Source organism: Eleginops maclovinus, chromosome 14, assembly GCF_036324505.1.
Source record: "Eleginops maclovinus isolate JMC-PN-2008 ecotype Puerto Natales chromosome 14, JC_Emac_rtc_rv5, whole genome shotgun sequence".
Classification (NCBI taxonomy): Eukaryota; Metazoa; Chordata; class Actinopteri; order Perciformes; family Eleginopidae; genus Eleginops; species Eleginops maclovinus.
The window spans coordinates 77,719-90,218 of record NC_086362.1 but is presented as its reverse complement, the minus strand read 5'-3'; the positions used below and the strand labels follow the sequence as shown (position 1 = coordinate 90,218).

Sequence of the window (12,500 nt, the reverse complement as noted above, 5' to 3'; positions counted from 1 at the left end):
TAAACTACACTGTAAATACATAAACTACACTGAAAATACATAAACTACACTGTAAATACAATACTGTAAATACATAAAACTACACTGAAATACTACTGTAAATACATAAACTACACTGTAATATACAATAAAATACTTTTCACTGTAAATACATAAACTACACTGTAAATACATAAACTACACTGTAAATATATACTGTAAATACATAAACTACACTGTAAATACATAAACTACACTGTAAATACATAAACTACACTGTAAATATATACTGTAAATACATAAACTACACTGTAAATACATAAACTACACTGTAAATACATAAACTACACTGTAAATATATACTGTAAATACATAAACTACACTGTAAATACATAAACTACACTGTAAATCATAAACTACTGAAATACACTGAAATACATAAACTACACTGTAAATACATAAACTACACTGTAAATACATAAACTACACTGAAATACATACTGTAAATACATAAACTACACTGTAATATAATACATAAACTACACTGTAAATACATAAACTACACTGTAAATACATACTGCAAATACATAAACTACACTGTAAATACATAAACTACACTGTAAATACATAAACTACACTGCAAATACATAAACTACACTGTAAATACATAAACTACACTGTAAATACATACTGCAAATACATAAACTACACTGTAAATACATAAACTACACTGTAAATACATAAACTACACTGTAAATACATAAACTACTGCAAATACATAAACTACACTGTAAATACATAAACTACACTGTAAATACATAAACTACACTGTAAATATATACTGCAAATACATAAACTACACTGTAAATACATAAACTACTGTAAATATATATACATAAACTACACTGTAAATACATAAACTACACTGTACATACATAAACTACACTGTAAATACATAAACTACTGTAAATATATATACATAAACTACACTGTAAATACATAAACTACACTGTAAATACATAAACTACACTGTACATACATAAACTACACTGTAAATACATAAACTACTGTAAATATATATACATAAACTACACTGTAAATACATAAACTACACTGTAAATACATAAACTACTGTACATACATAAACTACACTGTAAATACATAAACTACTGTAAATATATATACATAAACTACACTGTAAATACATACACTACGTTGTGACCACATAAGCTACTCTAAATCTTAATATTTGGACATGGTATTCGCTCCCTGTCTGCAGCTGCGGGAGATGCGGCATGAGAACATGAACCTGTATGTGGGTCTGTTTGTGGATATGGGGATCTTCTCTCTGGTGGTTGAACACTGTCCCAGAGGGAGCCTGTCCGACCTGCTGGCTGACGGAGACATCAGACTGGACTGGATGTTCAAGTCCTCGTTGCTCATGGACCTGATTAAGGTTGAAATGATAATAATAATGTCCATGTCACAGAAACTTTCCGTCTCCCTTTCAAAGTCAAAGCTTGGTAAGATTCTCCTGCTGGAGTTTTAATGCATGCACTTTCCTTTTCCAGGGGATGAAGTACCTTCATCTTCGAGGTTTGAGTCACGGCCGTCTGAAGTCCACAAACTGTTTAGTGGACGGACGATTCGTCCTGAAAATCACAGACTACGGACTTCCCATGATCCTTCACTCTCAGGGCCTCAGCCTTCCAGAGGATCCGCATGGTAAAACATGTGTTACTGCTAACCCTCTGAGTATTACTGCTAACCCTCTGAGTATTACTGCTAACCCTCTGAGTGTTACTGCTAACCCTGTGAGTGTTACTGCTAACCCTCTGAGTGTAACTGCTAACCCTGTGAGTGTAACTGCTAACCCTGTGAGTGTTACTGCTAACCCTGTGAGTGTTACTGCTAACCCTCTGAGTGTAACTGCTAACCCTGTGAGTGTTACTGCTAACCCTCTGAGTATTACTGCTAACCCTGTGAGTGTTACTGCTAACCCTGTGAGTGTTACTGCTAACCCTGTGAGTGTTACTGCTAACCCTCTGAGTGTAACTGCTAACCCTGTGAGTGTTACTGCTAACCCTGTGAGTGTTACTGCTAACCCTCTGAGTATTACTGCTAACCCTGTGAGTGTTACTGCTAACCCTCTGAGTATTACTGCTAACCCTCTGAGTGTTACTGCTAACCCTCTGAGTGTTACTGCTAACCCTGTGAGTGTTACTGCTAACCCTGTGAGTATTACTGCTAACCCTGTGAGTGTTACTGCTAACCCTCTGAGTATTACTGCTAACCCTGTGAGTATTACTGCTAACCCTCTGATTGTTACTGCTAACCCTCTGAGTGTTACTGCTAACCCTGTGAGTGTTACTGCTAACCCTGTGAGTGTTACTGCTAACCCTGTGAGTGTTACTGCTAACCCTGTGAGTGTTACTGCTAACCCTGTGAGTGTTACTGCTAACCCTGTGAGTGTTACTGCTAACCCTGTGAGTGTTACTGCTAACCCTGTGAGTGTTACTGCTAACCCTTACCCAGTGAGTGTATTACTGCTAACCTTCTGAGTGTTACTGCTAACCCTCTTAGTGTTACTGCTAACCCTCTGAGTATTCCTCTGAGTATTACTGATAACTCTGTCTGTCTCACACCTGTCTGTCTCTCACCTGTCTGTCTCTCACCTGTCTGTTTTTACCTGTCTGTCTCTCAGAGCTGCTCTGGACGGCCCCTGAGCTCCTGAGGAATCCGGTTCGAGGCGGTTCTTTCTCTGGAGATGTCTTCAGTTTCTCTATCATCATACAGGAAGTGATCTCACGCTCACCGCCGTACGCCATGATGGACATGCCTCCCGACGGTGAGACAGTCACACCTGTCTTTCTCTCAGGTCCTGCAGCCTCACTGTACCCGTCTGACTGCCTGTGTTTTTCTCCACCTGTCTGTTTTTCAGAGATCCTGCAGCGTTTGAAGCAGCCACCCCCCTCTCTGCCGGCCCCAGGTGTCGGTGGACGAGGCTCCTACAGAGTGTCTTAGTCTGATGAACGAGTGCTGGAACGAGGAGCCGAGCAAGAGGCCCACCTTCGATGAGATCTTCAAACAGGTGAGGCTCTGAGATGGTCTGCTGCGATATTCTGCTGCGATGTTCTGCTGCGATGTTCTGCTGCGATGTTGGGCTGCGATGTTCTGTGATGTTCTGCTGCGATGCTCTGCTGCGATGTTGGGCTGCGATGTTCTGTGATGTTCTGCTGCGATGTTCTGCTGCAATGTTCTGTGATGTTCTGCTGCGATGCTCTGCTGCGATGCTCTGGCTGCGATGTTCTGTGATGTTCTGCTGCGATGTTCTGCTGATGTTCTGCTGCGATGTTCTGCTGCGATGTTCTGCTGCGATGTTCTGTGATGTTCTGCTGCGATGTTCTGTGATGTTCTGCTGTGATGTTCTTCTTCAATGTTCTGCTGCAATGTTCTTCTTCGATGTTCTGCTGCGATGCTCTGCTGCGATTTTCTGCTGTGATGTTCTGCTGTGATGTTCTGCTGTGATGTTCTTCTTCGATGTTCTGCTGCAATGTTCTTCTTCGATGTTCTGCTGCGATGGTCTGCTGCGATGTTCTGCTGTGATGTTCTGCTGAGATGTTCTGCTGCGATGTTCTGCTGCGATGTTCTGTGATGTTCTGCTGCGATGTTCTGTGATGTTCTGCTGCGATGTTCTGTGATGTTCTGCTGCGATGTTCTGCTGTGATGTTGTGCTGTGATGTTGTGCTGCGATGTTCTGTGATGTTCTGCTGTGATGTTCTAGTGTGATGTTCTGCTGCGATGTTCTGTGATGTTCTGCTGCGATGTTCTGTGATGTTCTGCTGTGATGTTGTGCTGTGATGTTGTGCTGCGATGTTCTGCTGTGATGTTCTGCTGTGATGTTCTGTGATGTTGTGCTGCGATGTTCTGTGATGTTCTGCTGCGATGTTCTGCTGCGATGTTCTGTGATGTTCTGCTGTGATGTGCTGCGATGTTCTGCGATGTTCTCTGATGTTCTGCTGTGATGTTCTGCTGCGATGTTCTGTGATGTTCTGCGATGTTCTGCGATGTTCTGTGATGTTCTGCGATGTTCTGTGATGTTCTGTGATGTTTTGCTGCGATGTTCTGCGATGTTCTGTGATGTTCTGCTGCGATGTTGTGCTGCGATGTTCTGTGATGTTCTGTGATGTTGTGCTGCGATGTTCTGTGATGTTCTGCTGTGATGTTGTGCTGCGATGTTCTGTGATGTTCTGCTGTGATGTTCTGCTGTGATGTTGTGCTGCGATGTTCTGTGATGTTCTGCTGCGATGTTCTGCTGCGATGTTCTGTGATGTTCTGCTGCGATGTTCTGCTGTGATGTTCTACTGCAATGTTCTGTGATGTTCTGTGATGTTCTGTGATGTTCTGTGATGTTCTGTGATGTGCTGTGATGTGCTGTGATGTTCTGCTGCGATGTTCTGTGATGTTCTGCGATGTTCTGCTGCGATGTTCTGCTGTGATGTTGTGCTGCGATGTTCTGTGATGTTCTGTGATGTTCTGTGATGTTCTGTGATGTTCTGCTGCGATGTTCTGTGATGTTCTGTGATGTTCTGTGATGTTGTGCTGCGATGTTCTGTGATGTTCTGCGATGTTCTGCTGCGATGTTCTGCTGTGATGTTGTGCTGCGATGTTCTGTGATGTTCTGTGATGTTCTGTGATGTTCTGTGATGTTCTGCTGCGATGTTCTGTGATGTTCTGTGATGTTCTGTGATGTTGTGCTGCGATGTTCTGCTGTGATGTTCTGTGATGTTCTGCTGCGATGTTCTGTAATGTTCTGCTGTGATGTTCTGTGATGTTCTGTGATGTTCTGTGATGTTCTGTGATGTTCTGATGTGCTGTGATGTTCTGCTGTGATGTTCTGCTGTGATGTGCTGCTGTGATGTTCTGCTGTGATGTTCTGTGATGTTCTGCTGCGATGTTCTGCTGTGATGTTCTGTGATGTTCTGCTGTGATGTTCTGTGATGTTCTGTGATGTTCTGTGATGTTCTGCTGTGATGTTCTGCTGTGATGTTCTGCTGTGATGTTGTGCTGTGATGTTCTGCTGTGATGTTCTGCTGTGATGTTCTGCTGTGATGTTCTGCTGTGATGTTCTGTGATGTTCTGCTGTGATGTTGTGCTGTGATGTTGTGCTGTGATGTTCTGCTGTGATGTTCTGCTGTGATGTTCTGCTGTGATGTTCTGCTGTGATGTTCTGCTGTGATGTTCTGCTGTGATGTTCTGTGATGTTCTGCTGCGATGTTGTGCTGTGATGTTCTGCTGTGATGTTCTGCTGTGATGTTGTGCTGTGATGTTCTGCTGTGATGTTCTGTGATGTTCTGTGATGTTCTGTGATGTTCTGCTGCGATGTTCTGCTGCGATGTTCTGCTGTGATGTTCTGCTGTGATGTTGTGCTGTGATGTTCTGCTGTGATGTGCTGCTGTGATGTTGTGCTGTGATGTTCTGTGATGTTCTGTGATGTTCTGTGATGTTCTGCTGCGATGTTGTGCTGTGATGTTCTGCTGTGATGTTCTGCTGTGATGTTGTGCTGCGATGTTCTGTGATGTTCTGTGATGTTCTGTGATGTTGTGCTGTGATGTTCTGCGATGTTCTGTGATGTTCTGTGATGTTGTGCTGTGATGTTCTGCGATGTTCTGTGATGTTCTGCTGTGATGTTCTGCTGTGATGTTGTGCTGTGATGTTGTGCTGCGATGTTCTGCTGCGATGTTCTGTGATGTTCTGCTGCGATGTTCTGTGATGTTCTGCTGCGATGTTCTGTGATGTTCTGCTGCGATGTTCTGCTGTGATGTTGTGCTGTGATGTTGTGCTGCGATGTTCTGTGATGTTCTGCTGTGATGTTCTAGTGTGATGTTCTGCTGCGATGTTCTGTGATGTTCTGCTGCGATGTTCTGTGATGTTCTGCTGTGATGTTGTGCTGTGATGTTGTGCTGCGATGTTCTGCTGTGATGTTCTGCTGTGATGTTCTGTGATGTTGTGCTGCGATGTTCTGTGATGTTCTGCTGCGATGTTCTGCTGCGATGTTCTGTGATGTTCTGCTGTGATGTGCTGCGATGTTCTGCGATGTTCTGTGATGTTCTGCTGTGATGTTCTGCTGCGATGTTCTGTGATGTTCTGCGATGTTCTGCGATGTTCTGTGATGTTCTGCGATGTTCTGTGATGTTCTGTGATGTTTTGCTGCGATGTTCTGCGATGTTCTGTGATGTTCTGCTGCGATGTTGTGCTGCGATGTTCTGTGATGTTCTGTGATGTTCTGTGATGTTGTGCTGCGATGTTCTGTGATGTTCTGCTGTGATGTTGTGCTGCGATGTTCTGTGATGTTCTGCTGTGATGTTCTGCTGTGATGTTGTGCTGCGATGTTCTGTGATGTTCTGCTGCGATGTTCTGCTGCGATGTTCTGTGATGTTCTGCTGCGATGTTCTGCTGTGATGTTCTACTGCAATGTTCTGTGATGTTCTGTGATGTTCTGTGATGTTCTGTGATGTTCTGTGATGTTCTGTGATGTGCTGTGATGTTCTGCTGCGATGTTCTGTGATGTTCTGCGATGTTCTGCTGCGATGTTCTGCTGTGATGTTGTGCTGCGATGTTCTGTGATGTTCTGTGATGTTCTGTGATGTTCTGTGATGTTCTGCTGCGATGTTCTGTGATGTTCTGTGATGTTCTGTGATGTTGTGCTGCGATGTTCTGTGATGTTCTGCGATGTTCTGCTGCGATGTTCTGCTGTGATGTTGTGCTGCGATGTTCTGTGATGTTCTGTGATGTTCTGTGATGTTCTGTGATGTTCTGCTGCGATGTTCTGTGATGTTCTGTGATGTTCTGTGATGTTGTGCTGCGATGTTCTGCTGTGATATTGTGCTGCGATGTTCTGCTGCGATGTTCTGTAATGTTCTGCTGTGATGTTCTGTGATGTTCTGTGATGTTCTGTGATGTTCTGTGATGTTCTGATGTGCTGTGATGTTCTGCTGTGATGTTCTGCTGTGATGTGCTGCTGTGATGTTCTGCTGTGATGTTCTGTGATGTTCTGCTGCGATGTTCTGCTGTGATGTTCTGTGATGTTCTGCTGTGATGTTCTGTGATGTTCTGTGATGTTCTGTGATGTTCTGCTGTGATGTTCTGCTGTGATGTTCTGCTGTGATGTTGTGCTGTGATGTTCTGCTGTGATGTTCTGCTGTGATGTTCTGCTGTGATGTTCTGCTGTGATGTTCTGCTGTGATGTTCTGTGATGTTCTGTGATGTTCTGCTGCGATGTTGTGCTGTGATGTTCTGCTGTGATGTTCTGCTGTGATGTTGTGCTGTGATGTTCTGCTGTGATGTTCTGTGATGTTCTGTGATGTTCTGCTGCGATGTTCTGCTGCGATGTTCTGCTGTGATGTTCTGCTGTGATGTTGTGCTGTGATGTTCTGCTGTGATGTGCTGCTGTGATGTTGTGCTGTGATGTTCTGTGATGTTCTGTGATGTTCTGCTGCGATGTTGTGCTGTGATGTTCTGCTGTGATGTTCTGCTGTGATGTTCTGTGATGTTCTGTGATGTTCTGCTGCGATGTTGTGCTGTGATGTTCTGCTGTGATGTTCTGCTGTGATGTTGTGCTGTGATGTTCTGCTGCGATGTTCTGCTGCGATGTTCTGTGATGTTCTGCTGTGATGTTGTGCTGCGATGTTCTGTGATGTTCTGTGATGTTCTGTGATGTTGTGCTGTGATGTTCTGCGATGTTCTGTGATGTTCTGTGATGTTGTGCTGTGATGTTCTGCGATGTTCTGTGATGTTCTGCTGTGATGTTCTGCTGTGATGTTGTGCTGCGATGTTCTGCTGCGATGTTCTGTGATGTTCTGCTGTGATGTTCTGCGATGTTCTGTGATGTTCTGTGATGTTGTGCTGTGATGTTCTGTGATGTTCTGTGATGTTCTGCGATGTTCTGTGATGTTCTGTGATGTTGTGCTGTGATGTTCTGTGATGTTCTGTGATGTTCTGCGATGTTCTGCGATGTTCTGTGATGTTGTGCTGTGATGTTCTGTGATGTTCTGTGATGATCTGTGATGTTCTGCTGCGATGTTCTGTGATGTTCTGTGATGTTCTGCGATGTTCTGTGATGTTCTGTGATGTTGTTCTGTGATGTTCTGCGATGTTCTGTGATGTTCTGTGATGTTCTGTGATGTTGTGCTGTGATGTTCTGTGATGTTCTGTGATGTTGTGCTGTGATGTTGTGCTGTGATGTTGTGCTGCGATGTTCTGCTGCGATGTTCTGCTGTGATGTTCTGCTGTGATGTGCTGCTGTGATGTTCTGCTGTGATGTTCTGTGATGTTCTGCTGTGATGTGCTGCTGTGATGTTCTGCTGCGATGTTGTGCTGTGATGTTCTGCTGCGATGTGCTGCTGCGATGTTCTGCTGTGATGTTCTGCTGTGATGTGCTGCTGTGATGTTCTGTGATGTTCTGTGATGTTGTGTTGTGATGTTGTGCTGTGATGTTCTGTGATGTTGTGTTGTGATGTTGTGCTGTGATGTTCTGCTGTGATGTTGTGCTGTGATGTTCTGCTGCGATGTTCTGCTGTGATGTTCTGCTGTGATGTGCTGCTGTGATGTTCTGCTGTGATGTTGTGCTGTGATGTTCTGCTGCGATGTTCTGTGATGTTCTGTGATGTTGTGTTGTGATGTTGTGCTGTGATGTTCTGCTGTGATGTTGTGCTGTGATGTTCTGCTGCGATGTTCTGTGATGTTCTGTGATGTTGTTCTGTGATGTTCTGTGATGTTGTGCTGTGATGTTGTGCTGTGATGTTCTGCGATGCTCTGCTTCGATGTTCTGCGATGACCTGCAGCATGTTGTGACGTGTTGCAGCATGATGCGACCACTTGTAAACAGGAAGTGGTTTCTCATCAAGTGTGTTTTTGTGTTTGTAGTTCCGAGGCATCAACAAGGGCAAGCGTGCGAACATCATCGACTCCATGCTGCGGATGCTGGAGCAGTACAGCTCCAACCTGGAGGACCTGATCAGAGAACGCACCGACGAGCTGGAGGTGGAGCGCAGCAAGACGGACAAGCTGATCGGACAGCTGCTGCCAAAGTGAACACTACAAATCCCATGATGCTCCTCGGGTGGAGAGCCACAGTTTAATTAATGTTAATGTGATTAATATCATAAATATCTGACTCTTGGTAAACGTGTTGCAGGTCTGTGGCTCAGTCTCTGAAGAAGGGGAAGCCAGTGCAGCCAGAGCATTACTCAGACTGCACGCTCTACTTCAGCGACATCGTGGGATTCACTACGATCTCTGCACTCAGTGAACCCATAGAGGTACTGAGTCTGTGCGCGTGCCTGTGTGTGTGTTTGTCTGTCAGTAAAACTAACACTGTATGTTTGCAGGTGGTGGATCTGCTCAATGACCTCTACACGATGTTTGATGCCATTATTGCCACTCACGATGTGTACAAGGTATGACAGAATATAAATGAATCCATATTTTATTTCCTGCTGTTGTGGTTAACGGGTAAACACTCGTAATTAATCTAGAAACCTTAACGAGTTAAAAAAAAAAGTGGAGGTGCTTGAATGAGTGCGACTCTTCAGGAGATACCGGTTTGAGGTGGAGCTAACGCTAGCTCTCAATAACAACACAATGGTCTGATCCTGCAGGACTCTGTACAGCAGTTCACACACTTATACCTCCTGAGACGTGTTGTACATTTGTCCGATCTGCTTTCAGGTAGAGACCATCGGCGACGCCTACATGGTGGCTTCAGGTGTACCCAACCGGAACGGGAACCAACACGCAGGTGAGGTGGCCAACATGTCTCTGGACATCCTGCACTCCATCGGAGCATTCAAAATCAAACACATGCCAGAGATCAAGGTCAAGATCCGCATAGGACTGCACTCGGGTATGTTCACTCACTCACTCAGTCACTCAGTCAGTCAGTCACTCACTCACTCACTCACTCACTCGCTCACTCGCTCACTCACTCACTCACTCACTCACTCACTAACCCTAACTCTAACTCTAACCCTCTCCTCAGGTGCGCTTGTCGCAGGTGTGGTTGGCCTCACGATGCCCAGGTACTGCCTTTTTGGAGACACTGTGACCACGGCTTCACTGATGGAGGCTTCCGGCCTGCGTACGTACAGAACAGAAGCATCAGTGATTATATAACGAGATGTTCCTCTAATGTGCAGTGTGTGGTGTCCAGCCTACAGGATCCACATCAGTCTGAGCACGGTGAAGGTCCTGACCAGCCTCAAGCTGGGCTACCACATCGATACCAGGAAGGCTCAGGTACCCCCTAACCTACTTCATAAATCACATGCAGTTCTGTGTGTGATGGCAATCAAAGTGCTGACTCATGTTGTGGTGTTAGGACTCATGTTGTGGTGTTAGGACTCATGTTGTGGTGTTAGGACTCATGTTGTGGTGTTAGGACTCAGTGCTGACTCATGTTGTGGTGTTAGGACTCAGTGCTGACTCATATTGTGGTGTTAGGACTCAGTGCTGACTCATGTTGTGGTGTTAGGACTCATATTGTGGTGCTAGGACTCAGTGCTGAGTCATGTTGTGGTGTTAGGACTCAGTGCTGAGTCATGTTGTGGTGTTAGGACTCAGTGCTGAGTCATATTGTGGTGTTAGGACTCAGTGCTGAGTCATGTTGTGGTGTTAGGACTCAGTGCTGACTCATGTTGTGGTGTTAGGACTCAGTGCTGAGTCATATTGTGGTGTTAGGACTCAGTGCTGAGTCATGTTGTGGTGTTAGGACTCAGTGCTGACTCATGTTGTGGTGTTAGGACTCAGTGCTGACTCATGTTGTGGTGTTAGGACTCAGTGCTGACTCATGTTGTGGTGTTAGGACTCAGTGCTGACTCATGTTGTGATGTTAGGACTCATAGTGCTGAGTCATGTCAGGGTTTGACTCTCATACTAAGATATGTTTTTGCAGGTGAAGGGCACAGTGGACACTTACTGGCTGATGGGTCGAGATGGTTTTGATAAACCACTTCCTGTTCCTCCAGACCTCATTGGAGGGTACACACACACACACACACACACACACACACACACACACACACACACACACACACACACACACACACACACACACACACACACACACACACACACACACACACACACACACACACACACACACCTACCTACCTACCTACCTACCTAAAGCCATCAGTCACTGAACCAAAACGTCTTGTAGCTGATCTATGTGAGTCCCATGACTTTTACTGTTAGATCCTGTCTGTCTTTCCCTTTCATGTGTTGTCTCTACCTGTCTGTCTACCTGTGTGTCTCTGACATGTGTTGTCTCTACCTGTCTGTCTCTCAGAGCCAGTAACCATGGGATCAGTTTGGATGAGATTCCTCCTGACAGAAGACAAAAGTTTCTGGACCGACAGAAGAAGGCAGCGAAGAAATAAACATCACACTGACTGTACCTCAGGGACTCGGTTAGTTTGACTCCCTCTGACTGACTCTGTCCGTCTGTGGGTCTCACACGGGTCTGTAACCCTTTACTCTGTGGGGAGGAATAATAACTGCTGTCACCATAAAGATAACGACTGACTGTTACTGAAGTTGTCATTGTGTTAAGTGACTGTATTTTATTTTGTCTTGAATGATAAAATGTCCTAAATTGATTTCATAATAAATGTTGTCATTAGTGAGGACATATCAAACAGTAATGGAGTGTAGAGAAATACATATTGAAGACAGAGACTGGTTCTTCCTATGGATTTACACTCCAGCAGAATAACCGCAGTTTTTTGTTATCATCAACCAAGAATCTGTCTGGCTCTGACAGTGAAACTGTGCTCCCCACTTACCCTGCTGTCCTCATTATTCATCATGTTTCTATTAAAATTGACTATCCTTATGAAGCAACTCTAAATAAAAACATCAGCAAAATACCTGTCTGTCTGCCTGTCCGTCTTTAGAGATGGTGGGTTAGGGTTAGGGAGTTAGGAAATCGGACTATGAATTCCGGGTTAGGGTTAGGTTTGGGTTTGGGTTTGGGTTGTGGGTAAGAGGTCAGGATTGTGAGTTGGTGGCACTGGCCTACAGATAGGGTTAGGGTTAGGGGGTTAGGGTTAGGGTTAGGGGTTAGGGTTGGGTTAGGGTTAGGGTTAGGGTTAGGGTTAGGTTAGGTAAGAGCAGGGTTAGGGTTAGGGTTAGGGTTAGGGTTAGGGTTAGGGTTAGGGTTTAGGGTTTAGGGTTAGGGTTAGGGTTAGGGTTAGGGTTTAGGGTTAGGGTTAGGGTTAGGGTTAGGGTTAGGGTTAGGGTTAGGGTTGGGGTTAGGGTTAGGGTTAGGGTTAGGGTTAGGGTTAGGGTTAGGGTTAGGGTTAGGGTTAGGGTTAGGGTTAGGGTTAGGGTTAGGGTTAGGGTTAGGGTTAGGGTTAGGGTTAGGGTTAGGGTTAGGGGGTTAGGGTTAGGGTTAGGGTTAGGGTTAGGGTTAGGGTTAGGGTTAGGGTTAGGGTTAGGGTTAGGGTTAGGGTTTAGGGGGT

General features: G+C 44.9%; 1 protein-coding gene across 1 annotated transcript in view; it reads left to right on the top strand.

Annotated features, from left to right (window-relative positions):
* Positions 1 to 11,906, top strand: part of LOC134876267 (retinal guanylyl cyclase 2-like) — a 37,450-nt gene extending 25,544 nt beyond the window's left edge. The window contains 13 exon segments of the mRNA XM_063901247.1: positions 1,259 to 1,435; positions 1,551 to 1,704; positions 2,684 to 2,827; positions 2,921 to 2,946; positions 2,948 to 3,070; positions 8,905 to 9,068; positions 9,176 to 9,299; positions 9,369 to 9,437; positions 9,709 to 9,883; positions 10,019 to 10,117; positions 10,190 to 10,275; positions 10,931 to 11,016; positions 11,327 to 11,906. Coding sequence (XP_063757317.1) covers positions 1,259 to 1,435; positions 1,551 to 1,704; positions 2,684 to 2,827; positions 2,921 to 2,946; positions 2,948 to 3,070; positions 8,905 to 9,068; positions 9,176 to 9,299; positions 9,369 to 9,437; positions 9,709 to 9,883; positions 10,019 to 10,117; positions 10,190 to 10,275; positions 10,931 to 11,016; positions 11,327 to 11,417 — 1,518 coding nt within the window. The 3' untranslated portion in view covers positions 11,418 to 11,906.
* Positions 11,907 to 12,500: the final 594 nt, after the last annotated feature.